The 13,628-nt window shown below is 46.9% G+C and overlaps 1 protein-coding gene across 1 annotated transcript in view; it reads right to left on the bottom strand.

The window, feature by feature from the left end:
* The window catches only part of DGAT1 (diacylglycerol O-acyltransferase 1), a 316,877-nt gene that overhangs the window by 105,379 nt on the left and 197,870 nt on the right, over positions 1–13,628 (bottom strand). The window contains exons 6-9 of the mRNA XM_085604343.1: positions 9,806–9,911; positions 7,886–8,014; positions 5,851–5,925; positions 4,051–4,154 (exon numbers count right to left, since the gene is read on the bottom strand). Coding sequence (XP_085460469.1) covers positions 4,051–4,154; positions 5,851–5,925; positions 7,886–8,014; positions 9,806–9,911 — 414 coding nt within the window. The remainder of the gene's footprint in view (positions 1–4,050; positions 4,155–5,850; positions 5,926–7,885; positions 8,015–9,805; positions 9,912–13,628) is intronic.

Below are 13,628 nucleotides of genomic sequence, written 5' to 3'. Positions count from 1 at the left end.
CTTTGAAAAGGTATTTTGAGGAGGGGACTTGTAGGAGGTAGAGGCGCTATCGGTGGAGTAGCCTCTGCCTGTGCTGCGAAAGGATGAGCGTCGACAGGAGTGTTTAGGGGTCTGTGATTGTAATGCCCCCATAGACTTTGCTGTGTCCGTGTCCTTTTTCATTTTTTCTAATGCTTCGTCCACCTTTGGCCCAAAGAGATTTTGTTGGTCAAAGGGGTGATTTAGGATGGATGCCTGGACTTCGGGCTTGAACCCTGAGATCCTAAGCCAGGCATGACGACGAAGCAGGACACTAGTATTTATGGCTCTAGAAGCAGTGTCGGCTGCATCGAGGGCACATTTAATGGAGGTGTTAGTAATTAGCTTACCCTCCTGTATCAGGTCATGAGCTTTGCGTTTGTGTTTTTTTGGGAGGTGCTGTATAAGAGCCTCAAGCTCATCGTAGTGTGCTCTGTCATAGCGCGCAAGCAGCGCTTGTGTATTTGCAATGCGCCAGATGTTCGCGGCTTGTGAGGCGGTGCGTTTGTGAGGCGGTGCGTTTGCCAGACGCGTCTAGAAGTTTGGATTCCTTATCTGGCGGTGGGGCCTCTCCTGAGGACTGGGAGTTAGACCGCTTTCTAGCTGTGGACACAACTAGGGAATCTAAGGGAGCAGGGCCCTTAATGTATGTAGGGTCTGTGGGTGCCGCCTTATACTTCTTTTCTATTCTAGGGTTTAAGACCCTGGCCCTGACAGGGTCTTTGAACACCTCTGCAGCATGCTTGGTGACACCCTTAAGCATGGGCAAGATAGCAGTGGACGTATCCTGAATATCAAATGTATCCAGTAAGAAGTCGTCTTCCACTGGTTCACTATGCATTTCCACCCCATGTTAGTGTGCTGCTCTCTGCACTAAGTGGTGAAACCCTAATGAGTCCTCTGGGGGAGACGGCCTGGATGGGTATAGGTCGTCCTGAGGCACATCCGGTATGTCAGGGTTTTGGTAATCTTCCCATGGGTCTGGGGTCCCCGGTGGAGTGGGGTCCATTGGGGCGTCTGCCGGGTCATAATCTGGATCCCCGTAATCCGGATCTGGGGATGGGGTTGGGGGAATGATGAGGCAAGGGTGGCGGAGACCTGGGAGGGGGAGGGGGTGGAAGAGGTGGAGGAGGAGGAGGAGGTGGAGGAGGAGGTGGAGGAGGAGGAGGAGGTAGTGGGGAGGGCACTCTGAGAGGAGAAGTAGCAGAGTCATTCCGCTTGGGCGGTGGAGGAGGAGCCGGTGTGTCAAGACGTCTTTTCTTGACAACTAAAGTCAATAGCCCAGTTTTTGGATCCTTAAATAAGGTCTTTTGTAAAGGATCTGGTGTAAAGAGGTCCAGTGGCACCGAATCGTCCGCTGGCGCCGATGTTTTCGGAGCAGGGGATATTGATGGTTTCTCTGTGCTATGCCTTTTTGGAACCTCCGGTTTTTTCGGCGTCGAAGTAGTTTTTGGCGCCGGAGCCGAGGGATTTGTGTTTGTGTTTTGTCGGCACCGAGAGTCCAGGCTTCGGCACCGGTGGCTTCGGAGTCGAGCTGGGCATCACTTTCTTCGGTGCTGGACGGTGTTTATCGGCACCAGGCGTCTGCTGGCTCGAGCCCGAGCTGCCGTGAGACGTGAGGCTTCGACACCGGGCCCGAAGGTGGGGTGATAGAAGCTGTGTGTTTGGTTTTACCCGGGCCTGCAGGCGAGGGTGTTACCCGAGTCTCTTTGGTTTTGGGCGCGGGGGTGGGAGGGGGTAGAGTACTCACGACCCTCTGCGCCGGTGTGATGTCCTCCACATCGGAGTCGTCGGCCTCGGAAGCGCTGACGACGTCTTCCTCCTGCTCGGTGTGTTGTTGCCCCGAAGCTCCGGTGTCGTCTCCGAAGATGTCCGGTGGAGCTGCGGTCGATGAGTGCGCCATGGTGCGTCGAGCTCTTCGATCCCGGATGGTCTTTTTTGAACGAAAAGACTTACAGGCGGGGCAGTCTCTAGCCTCGTGTTCTGGAGAGAGGCAAAGGTTACACACCTGATGGAGGTCGGTGTGGGGAAATTTAGACCCACATTTTGGGCACTTTTTGAACGGAGTCCTTTCCATCGGCCGGGACCGGAGTCGAGGAGGGCCCGAAGGCCGGTGCCGATGTGCGGAATGGAGAAAAGTGCCGCTTCGAGAGATGAAGATAGATGAAGAAACTCGAAGAACAAGGATTTTCCGTCGAGGCTGGAACCGTAGAAGTTCGAAGCCGGAGCACGAAGTATCACATCCGAGCCCGATGGCGGAAAAAAACAATCTGAGGATGGAGCCGAAGCCCATGCGCAGTACGGACCGAAGGAGGAGTCACCGAACTCGTGACTTCCAAAGACTGTCCAAAGAACAAAAACAAACTGCAAACATCCGGGCCCAACACCAGATGGCGATCTATGCTAAGTGTACAATCTGCAGCTATTATGCCCCGAACATATATTTTAGTAATGCAAGCACACAGGCTAAATGGTCTATATGCTCCTGATGACTGAACAGTCATAACTAGAAAATACCAACACCTTTAGGCAGTCAGACCGACTGTTTATCAATTACGGTCTCTTGCACCCATGTTTATTTAGCTCTAAACAGTCTTTCACAATGGATTTTTACCTTTATTACACTTAATCAACGAGGTACTAAACCTCTATTGTGAAGTGCAAGAGGTTGTTTATTCGGGGTGAAGACCGCTACTACAGGCAGATACCTGTAGGTCAGCCGCTTGGAAGTCTGCTCATATTTCACAAGGCACTCCCCCATCTAGATCCTGATGCTAGAATTGAATCGAGTGAGGGTTAGGGTGCCTTGAGAAACCTTTTCCACCAACTTCTCTACTAAGAGTGCATACGGTTCTGCAATTGTTCCACCCCTTCTTCCTCTCCGACGAGAGCCACAGGTTTTATGGATTTGCTGGACACTAGTCTGTTATGACTATGAGGAAAGCAACATAAATGGTTCCTTACTTGAAGGTCCAGTTTGGACCGCAGAAATCTTCAATTAAACAACCCTTGTGCCTCCCCAGATTTTATTTTCTGTAAGGGCCAGAGAGAATTAAAAGTTTGTAGATCACCTGATCCTTCAAAGAGTTAACTCTCTGAAGCAGCTATTACTACAAGACATCATGGGACACGGAAGCCCCAGGAGCCTTCGTGACCGGTTGCTTTTTCCAGCTGCAAAGACCATCACTGGAATCAGAGAAGTGGAAGTTAGGCAATAAATGAGATTACAGTGTGGTGCAATTTAGATTTGCAGCTTTCCTCTGCTCTCTCATAATGGGGAACACTGCTAAAAATGGGAAAAGCTTTGCCTTTGATACACCGAGGGGGGTGTTTGTCTGCAATGAAACAGACGGACTGTAAACCCTCGCCTCTTTATGGGTTTAAAGTCTTCATGAGTCCTAGCAGGGGGATGCATCTAACTTTTATGCATAGCAACGAAGATTCTAGGATGATTGAGAAACTCCAGCTGGGGGATAGCTCAGACATGTGAATCTATGAAAGATCCAATGTGGGAGTAAATGAAGAGCCCATAGTGGAGGGAAGTGTTGTGCTCTGACTGAGGACAGGGGGGGGGGGGGGGTACTGGAAAGGTGTTCTTGTCAGCAGCTGCCTTCAGGAGCAAATGACAAGGGGCTAACTGCTCAGAAACAAATGCAAGCTCATGCCTCTCAGTGGCACAGTAGCTTGCATCATTCCACATTAAAAAGATTAACTTTCAAGAATAAAAGTTTGCAAACTTAGTTATTTCACAGATTGAAAGCCATTCCTTTAAAGCGAAAACACACTTTAATTGAAATCAGACTGTGAAAAATGAGTACATTTATGAAACATCCCACACCTACAGTAAAGCACTAGATAACCTCTTTAAAAAGTAACCTCTTTAAGGGGGCATCTCGGTGCACAAAGCCGCACACAGAAACCCCATCACATCCTCACCCACAGAAATTAGCTCAGCTTTCCTGACCCTTAGCCAAACACCAGAGAATTTATTGTTACTTCTCTGAGTTTTCTTGAACCAAGGCAATATCTTACCATTTCAAAGAGTCTCCGGAGAAGAAATCTTTTACGAATCCTGGGAGAGCGAGGGAAATTCAGTTCATAGCACAGCGTTGGCGCACATACAAAGTAATACAAGTCTGAAATAAAAGAAGGAAATTTCACTCGAAAGGCAGAAGCTAATCCCAGGCATGATCATATAAATGGATCAGACACACAGCCTACTGAACTATGGAATAAGGGAATCTGTGTGTGGGGAGCAGGGCCCTTAGACTAGGGTGTGATGAAAATATGAAGGTGGCGGGGCAATAAATCGATTTCACACAGACGCATCCACACCACCCATCCTCAGTAGAAGGGAAAAGGTGTGCAAACAGGGAATGACGGGCCATCAGAGCACGGCGTGATAAAATATATATATGTTTGACAGAAGGACCATGGTACGGTTCCATCTATCACACACACACAGCAGTGCTGCCAAAGCAAACCCACTAAGGTACTATAGAGCAACGCAGAAATTCTATTGTAGTCTGTACGTTGAGCAAGTCACTTGCTGCATTGAAGACACTATTTCTTCAGAGTTATGCGCATTTTTTATTCTCCTGCATACAGTAAGATAATGCACACTAAGTGACAAACGAATAGGGTTCACACTGGATTCTAAACTACTGCTCGACCTGTACATTAAGAGACAAAAGGACCCCTTTCCACCCTCTCCAACATAAAGGAATGTATCCTTGGCGATGACCTGAACGCAGCGGTTTAAGCACAGCTCTCTCCATACTAGGGACTGCTCGTGGGCCACCCAAAGATGAGAATAGCAGCGCTTGGCTGAGGACCGAGGCAGTAAGATACTCGCGTGCCTCTAAAACCACATCTTCACTGCCGTCATATCCCCGTTGGGGTTCCACCATGGAGGCAATCTTGGTCTCATGCACCATATCTTCTCTCCAATACACCAGGCTAACAGTCACGGTCTGACAAGGTAACTGCTCTGTGTGCAGCCAACAACTAACTTACCCAGAGATACTGGGTTTAGGAAAGCAGCAAGCTCGGACAATCCTGGTCATGAAGCCCCAGAATCTGGAACTGTGCTCTCCTGGAACTCTGACAAGCCCAAAACTACAACTCCAGAAAACCAGGGAGAATTCAAGGGATCGATAAGCACGCCTGCGTGGCATTCTGGCTCAGGATATGCGCATGTTGGGTATTATTCTTGCCTGCGGCGAAACACCCATCCTCGCTCCATCTGCACAATGACCTATGGATGCCGATTTCTACACTCAATTCTTTCGATGGCCTCTCGATCTACACAGCATGCGAGCCTTGTGGTCTGAGGCGTACTTGCTTCAAACACTGATCATAAATAGACCATTTGTAAATCTCTCCAGCCTAGGCATGACGTTTGGAATATGAGTATTCGTGTAATGAAGCAGAGGGGCCACTGGCTTCTGGCTGGATACACCGAAGCCCAAGAGCTGTATCCCATGACGTCCACAATCCTCTACGGAATGGTTCATCACGTGCGATTCTCCCCTTTGGTGGGGATGAGTCGGGGACAAGCATCGCACCATCAGCTTTGATACAATCTTGGAACAGAACCAAGCGCATTGGATGTTCTGATGCACAGAAGCTAACTTTTTTCCTCAGTCGTGCATCCTTCGCAGAAACAATGTATCTACCCAGTTTGCTCACTGACAAATTACAAAACCTTTCCGCCACGTTTGTCTAAAGCATGACCACGGCTATGCTGGATCAGACCCAGGAATTGCACAGCACGGATACCTGCAGTGACCTGGTTCGAGCTCAAGTATGGAAAATAAAATCAATAAATACCTTTATAAGTCAAATTTCCAGGATACGACACCTCCTTGGAGGCAGTGTCTGCATTCGGTTTTTTCGGGGTGGGAACTAGAACACAAAGAATAGAGCGGTATTAGAGAGACAATTATCTTTTCTTTCACCAATAAATTTACAGAAAAAAATAACCATTGTTATTTAGGTAGCAATACTCCTTGGAGTCATATCTTGTCAGTTTGTTGTCCAACTGGTCACCTTACAAGGGCCTCCATCACAAGGGATTCCGAGGATTGCTCCATGGCTCCTTGGGACATCCTGACTTTACCACAGTTTGCAAGAGAACGCTCCTGGACATACTGCGAACCATAGCCCACATGTCACCCTGGTCCAGGTGCTCGCACCACCGTAAGAATGCCTCCTGGTCCATGGAGAACCATCCTTAAACCTGGAAAGGATCGCTTCCTGGAGCCAGAGCACTGTGGGCTATGGATCCAGATTCCCACAGATTCGCTCAATGGGCACATCTTCTGGACTTCCCTCTGCCCCTGCTCGGGTCTGTAGTCGGTTCCTCTCTTCAGAACCCAGAGCAGCCCTCACTCTAGAGAATGAGCTCGGTTTCTCAACAGCTGCCCAACTGCTTGTTCCTGGCTTTCTCCCCGCTTCAGTGCTTTGCTCTGGTTTATTTTCCACAAAGTTTTTTCAAGCTCTCTCTTATGATAGTTGGTCCCCTGTTCTTCTGTGTTGAACTTACCTCTTGCTGTTCCCTTAGTATACGGCATACATGTTTCCTTCCTACTTTTGTATGCGCTAGTTAAAGTTTCCGAACTGGCGTGAGTCACAGAAAGACATTCATAGGTTAGGAAGGTTATGTAAGTAGATTTGTGAAGCACTGTTACCTATAAGGTATTTAAAGGAAGATGCAGCCATGAGAATGTAAGAGGCAACATTTGGCCTATCGATCATGCCTGCCGTCTCATGCAGTAATCAATATTCAGAGTAAACATGTGGATTCTCGGAGTGGATGTGCAGTTACTAAAAAATGCGATGCCTGGTACCCACTCTGGGTTCTATATAATATAATCCAGGTACCACAAATCGAAGATGGGTTCTTCCTGTGCTTGGATCGTACCAGTATCCAGTAACATGCATCCGTCAGGTCTGTCACTGTTGGGAAGTCATCCTCCTTCAGCATCAGGACGGCGTCTTACAATGTGATCATCTTGAACATGGCGGCGTGGACAAGACACTTCAGAGGCCTAAGGTCCAGAACGAAGCAGAGGGTCCCACGGGTCCCTGGATTAAGAATCATGCATCTGTTGGGAGTCTGAGATTTCATGGCTTCTCAGCACTGGGGTCACTCGCATGGGGGCACCTGCAATTGCATTTATATAGTGCTTACTACCCCTGATGAAGCACCAAAGCGCTTTGAGTGAGTAGCACGCTACTCCGGAACCCAAAAAGGATTAGTGGTGAATTAGTATAGTGAGATATGAATTTAATTTGAGCGACGGACATGTTAGTCTGTTATTTGGATTCAAAGGGATAGTGGAGGGATGGAAGAGGGAAGGGTTTGCATTCATAGAGCCTGTAGGACATACTGCACCCGACATGGCACGGCGCCCCACCGCAGTGTTGCAGGCAGAGGGGGGCTCGAGAAGAGGGGTGCCGGCACACGTTCACCCAGTGCCTCTTCAGACATGTTCAGCGTCTGCTTCTCATATGGTTCTGGTGAACAACAAGTAGCAGGGCAGTTTGCTTTCAAGGAGTGCCAAGGTGGGTGCATTGGCAGCGAGATGCCCCTTCTGCACTGGAAAGGCCCTATAATCAACTGGGCCATTTAACCCATGACAGCCTGCTAGAAAACAAAGGCAGATAGCCCGGGAATTGATTTTGCATTTGATCAGCCTACCAAGTGGCACTATAGCACAGGACACTACATAGAAATAACATTTAAAAGAGAAAAAAGTTAAAGGGATAAAGAGATGAGAGAGAATAATGGGTATAAACTGAGCTGGTCAGATGGGTACATTTCTGAATACTGGCACCGATATTCATTCCTCCTGGTCCTTACCCGAGAGGGAGCGGGCGAGAGTCTTGCTCTTCGCGTTTCTTTTCTCTCTGCACCACCTGTTCACATCCTTGTAAGAGAACAGCTTCAGGAACAGCATGGTATAAACACCAAGTGTAAATATTGCACCCACTGGGAGAGAGAAAAAACACAAATACAACAATGCAGATTATGTGCTAACGAAGCAATAGACTAGAGGTCCTTTTTTTATACGGTGAAAGTACCAGGAGATAAATGTCATTATGCAAGCCTTTCAGCGTGGAATAAAGGGTGACAATCCAAAGGGTAAATGGCTCGAGTGAGTATAGCTCTTCGAGTAAAAGTCTGAGATTTCTAGGTGCTATAGCCTCATGAATGTCGACCTTTTTAGTCGGACCCCCTGCGTTCACAATTTTGGTGCCCCCTGAAAATCCTCTGTATCAGATGCCCTTGGCACTGCTACAAATGAGGATTCTAAACCTACAAATGTTTGAGAGGGAGTCCCTCCTACTCCTGGACTCTACACCTCCTTCAAGCCACCCTTGGAAAGCCATCAGCACCGCTTTCACTCTAGAGGAATGATCATGTAATATAGGATGGAATATGACTTTACAGCACACCATGGCCTGGGAGCAAGGGCTTCAGTCGATGAATGACCACTTGTGAGTTAAGCAAACAAAGGCACTGAAAGCCGCCATCTTCTACAGAGCAGGCCCACATACACGGAGGAGACACTGGTGTTAGACCCAGTTGGTGATTGGCAGTTCAGTGCCACAGGCCCGTGTACAAAATGGGGGCAGGGTGAAAATCATGATGCTTTCAGCTCCTATCAAGTACCACTTTACATTCTGAAAAGGTTACGCCTGTACTTAAAATGGTAAAAACAAAACTACAAGCCCTAAAATACAAACTTCTACAGGACAAAAAAACACCACTGCAGGTATCACATGGGGCGAGCCACCTGCAAGCTATGCAAGTGATCGGACAGAAAATGTACTTGGTCTGATTTTTGGTGCCCCACATTTGAAAGGCAAAAGCTTCCCCCGAAGTGAAATTTTACAGAGTAATTCATAGATTACATCCTGAAGGGGACACCTACTTACCTGCACCCCTGCGTCTCCTTCAAGGAAATGGTCTTTGAAATCAAACACTGTACGGTACACCTGGGAGCAGGTTCTCCAATCAATTTTTATAAAATGTATGTTAAATACTAATTTTTTCAACCAACAAAAAATAAAATCTTGGAACCTTATCTTATGGCAATAGGTGCCCAGAGGTTTTATTCTTTAGGGAGAAAGCAGATAGACTGGGGTCCCGATTAGCGGGATCCCAGTCAGACCAGTCAAAAACAGCTTAGCAACAGGCAAAACATGGGGTACCCATGCAGAAGGCTCCTACCTTCCTACACCTATACTTTGGACTACCCAGAACAAGGCAAGCTTGCAAACTGAAAACATTGGGGCATGGTTCAAGAGATCAGTGCAAGCTGCACTAGTTGCCAATCATGCAGCCTTCAAGACACAAGGTCCCCTGAATTACTCACCCATCCTTCCACAATAGAATGGCAGTTTATTTTCTCAAGAACATATTTTGGTGCCATTCAGACAGTCATGGTCTAACTTCTTTACGTCCCTTGTTAAACAGGCTTGCTGTAGGGTAGGACACTCTAGTTTCCTTTGGCCCAAGCTCTGGAATGAACTCCCACTGGAACGATCAACTACCGAATTCCCAAAATCCCCGTAGACTCATCTCTTCTTGAGACCGCCGCTCTTTCCCATGATGCTTCTGTCCATCGCAGCAGTTTAGATGCACTGCAACATAAACCTTATACGCACATGTGGGTTTACAAGTTCCCCATCAACAAAAAATAAATACATACTTTTCCTACTTTGTCAACAACTGCAAAACAAGGAAGCGGATTCCAGTCATAATCCCGAGCTTTACCTGGAGTGATGGAGTGGACCATGAAGACCACAAGCACGGGTAAGCACAGGATGCTCAAGAGGTTAACAGTATGGAGGAACAGCCCAAAGCGCTCCGAGAAGGTCCCCTGCAAGGAGTCGAGAAATGGATTCACGCCGGGGAAATAAAGTGGTGATGAAATCAAGCAGTCCTTAACACATGTTTCACTGCACATAATAATTGGGATTGCAATACAATCTGTTGCAAATGCTAGGTTGCCTTCTAGGGAAGTTTAACTGTAAACCTCTTAGGCTATGCGCATGCTCTGCTGGGCACCGGAGTGGGAGTTAAACATAACTTCAGAGTTTGATCTTTCCAGGATTCAGCATACTAAAACTTCTGCGAAGAGAGGGGGGGGGGGGGGATCCATTGAAAAGTCTACAAGTGGATGTTAATGTAAATAGGTGATGCAGGCCTTTACTTCTAAAACTGCCTCTGTCTGACAATCTTACTAGTAGCATCTTCCTAACCTGCAGGAATACTAGTCATCTTTCCCATCCACAGCTGAAGGACCCGGCAGATGACCGTACTAGCAGTATCTTCCCCACCGGCAGGTGAAGGACCATGAATAGCAGCATCTTCCACCATCTGCAGTCTAAAGCCCAGCATGTAGTCGTACAAGTAGCTACCAACTTTCCCATCAGCAGGAGAGGGAGAAGGGCCAGACTGATGAAAGTACTAGAAGCATCTTCCCAATATGTAGGTGATGGACAACTCAGATAATTATACTAGTAGCATCTTTCCCACCAGTAAGTGAAGGACCAGGAATGTAATCGTACTACTAGCATCTTCCAAATCTATAGATAAAAGTACTGAAACGGTTATAATCAGTTTTGTTCATTTCCAGTTTCAAATCTTTTTTAATGAATACCACCAAGATGCAAAAGTATGCAGCATTTGTGTCAGCAGAACTTAAGAGAAATTCATCTGATCAATTTTGGCACTTGGTGATGCAATTTCTTTTAATTAATTTACCAGAAGGATAATGTTACTTATCCAGTAAGCATCTGTTCTTGGCATGTAGAGCTGTAGATTCACATGCTTTGCATACTCCTGCCATCTAGTGTTGGGTCCAGATTTTTGCAAGTTACTTTTCTTTGAAGAAGTCTTTCCAGTCATGAGGTAGGAGACTCCTCCTTTCGGCGACAGTGTGCATGGGCATCGACTCCATTGTTAAGATTGTTTTCCTGCAGAGGGTGAGAATGGAGTTAGTAAAGGTTGAATAGAGATGTCCATTCGTATGTATGTAAAGTAAGAAAACTGCAACAGGTATAGGTACGGTGGAGGCGGGTGGGCGCAAGTGAATCGACAGCTCTACATGCCAAGAACAGATTCTTACTGGTAAGTAACATTAACCGTTCGAGGTATGTGACCTGTAGATACACATGCTTTGTATAGACTATACAGCAGTAAACTCCCAAAGCTGTGGCTAACCTGTAGCTGTTGCAGTTGCTTGAAACAGTGTTAAGTACTGCCTGACCTACATTAGCGTGTTGCCTCACTAACACATCTACACAATAGTGCTTGGTGAATGTGTGTGGTGTAGACCATGTTGCTGCCTTACAGATGTCAGCTAGGTGAATATTCCCTAAGTAAGCCTTAGAAGCCCCTATTTTGTGGGTGGAATCCGCTCTAGGGGGCATTGTCAAGGTTTTTTTCGCTTTCACATAACATGTTTGGATACATTTCACGATCCATCTTGCAATGCCCGATTTAGAAATGGGATTGCCTTTGTGTTGCGGTGAAAAAGCAACAAAGCTTTTTTGTCTTACGAAAATCTTTTGTTCTTTCCACATAGTATAGTGGAGCACTTCTAACATCTAGTGTGTTTAGAGCTCGTTCTGCTACAGAATCGGCTTGAGGAAAGAACACGGGTAATGAAACTGATTGATTGATGTGAAAAGCAGAAACCACATTAGGAAGGCATTTGGGATTGGTTTGAAGAACCACTTTGTCTTTGTGAAGTTGAAAGAAAGGCTCTTGTATAGTTAGTGCCTGAAGTTCACCAACTCTCCTTAAGGAAGCGATTGCAATACGAATAGCAACCTTCCATGAGAGAAACTGTAGTTGACACTTGCGCATTGGTTCAAAAGGTGGACCCATTAACCTAGTAAGGACTACGTTCAAATTCCATACTGGTGCAGGTGGACCGCTTGGTGGTATTACTCTTTTTATTCCTTCCATGAAGGCTTTAATCACAGGTACTCTGAGTAGAGGGAAGTGATGTCTGTTTTGTAAGTATGCAGCTACTGCTGCTAAATGCAAACAAATGGATGTGTAGGCTAATCCAGATTGCTGTGAGTGTAAGAGATAACAGATGTTGACACTGAAGCATGAAGGGGATTGATATTGTTACAGTATATAACACATCGATTCCATTTTACTGCATAACATGCCCTAGTAGTTGGACTCCTAGCCTCCTTTAGGATATTCATACAGTCTGGTGGTAATAGTAAATAACCAAACTATGACTTCAGGAGCCAAATAGCCAGGTTGAGTTCCTTGTGATTTGGATGTCTGATTTCTCCATGGCTATGAGTGAGGAGACTGGAGTTGAGATGCAGCTTTTGGTGTTGAACTACTGAGAGCTCTAGCAAGGTGGTAAACCATGTGGGAGCTAGGAGAATGAGTTTGAGGGATGATTGTCTGAACTTCCGAACTACCAGCGGAATGAGTGGGAGAGGCGGAAAAGAGTAGGCAAATATCCCTGACCAGTTCATCCACAGGGCATGGCCTTAGGAGAGCGGGTGTGGGAACCTGGAGGCGAAGCTTGGGCATTTTGCGCTTTGAGTTGTGGCGAACACGTCTATGTGAGGAAACCCCCATTTCTGAAAGTAGAGAAGAAGAGTCTGGGGATGAAGTTCCCACTCGTGGAGTTGCTGTCTCAGTCCGCAATCGGATTGTTTATTCCTGCTAGATGATACATTTTGAGATGTATGGCCCAATTCCAAATGGCTTGTGTTAGGCATGACAGTTGGAGTGCCCAACCCCCCTGTTTTTGTATATAGTACATAACTGTCATGTTATCTGTGCAGACTAAGGCAGTTTTGCCTATTAGATGCGCTAGAAACACTGCTAGTGGCTCTAGGTGATTTATATGGCGGCTCCTGTACTTTAGAATCCATAATCCTTGGATTGTGTGACTTTGTAGGTGAGCACCCCAACCAGTGAGCGATGAGTCTCCTATTCGCACTGTCTGTGGAATAGGGTCGAGAAAGGGCCGCCCTTCGGATAAATGTTGTGGGTTCCACAACTGCAGAGAGCGACGGTGTGGCCATCTATCAACGCTAGATCAGTCAACTGACCCTCTGACTGGTTCCACTGACTTGCTAAGCATTCTTGAAGGGGGCGCATGTGAAGTCTTGCATAGGGAACAATTAAAATGCACAGTTGAGGGAGGAGAACATGGCGGCTGGCGGTTAGCAGGTCGTGGAGGCTCTCACAGTCGGAATGAAAAGTTAACCACATAAGGACCGTAGAATGCTAGAATTTTTGATAATGTAATTTTGACTAGCGGACTTTAAACTTTGGCCAGGATATATTTTAAATTTTCACTCTTAATTTGGATACGGAAGTCACATAGGCAAAAAGGGGAAAACGGAACAGCAAGAGCAAAAACGAGAAACTTCACCCGTGTTTTCGGCGTCTATGGTGTTTCCGAGGTGGTTTTCAGCAGCCGACAGGTCCAGTTTGGCTCAGCTGGGGCCCGTATCTTGCGGGCTCTGGAAGGACTCCGTTTCAGCTGAGGAGGTACGGGGACGGTGGTTCTTTCCCCCGGCCCGGCTGCTGCTCGAGCCGGCGTTTG

This window comes from Triturus cristatus, chromosome 5_1 (genome assembly GCF_964204655.1).
Source record: "Triturus cristatus chromosome 5_1, aTriCri1.1, whole genome shotgun sequence".
NCBI classification, from domain to species: Eukaryota; Metazoa; Chordata; class Amphibia; order Caudata; family Salamandridae; genus Triturus; species Triturus cristatus.
The sequence above is the reverse complement of the archived record's forward strand: the minus strand, read 5'-3'. Positions and strand labels throughout refer to the sequence as shown.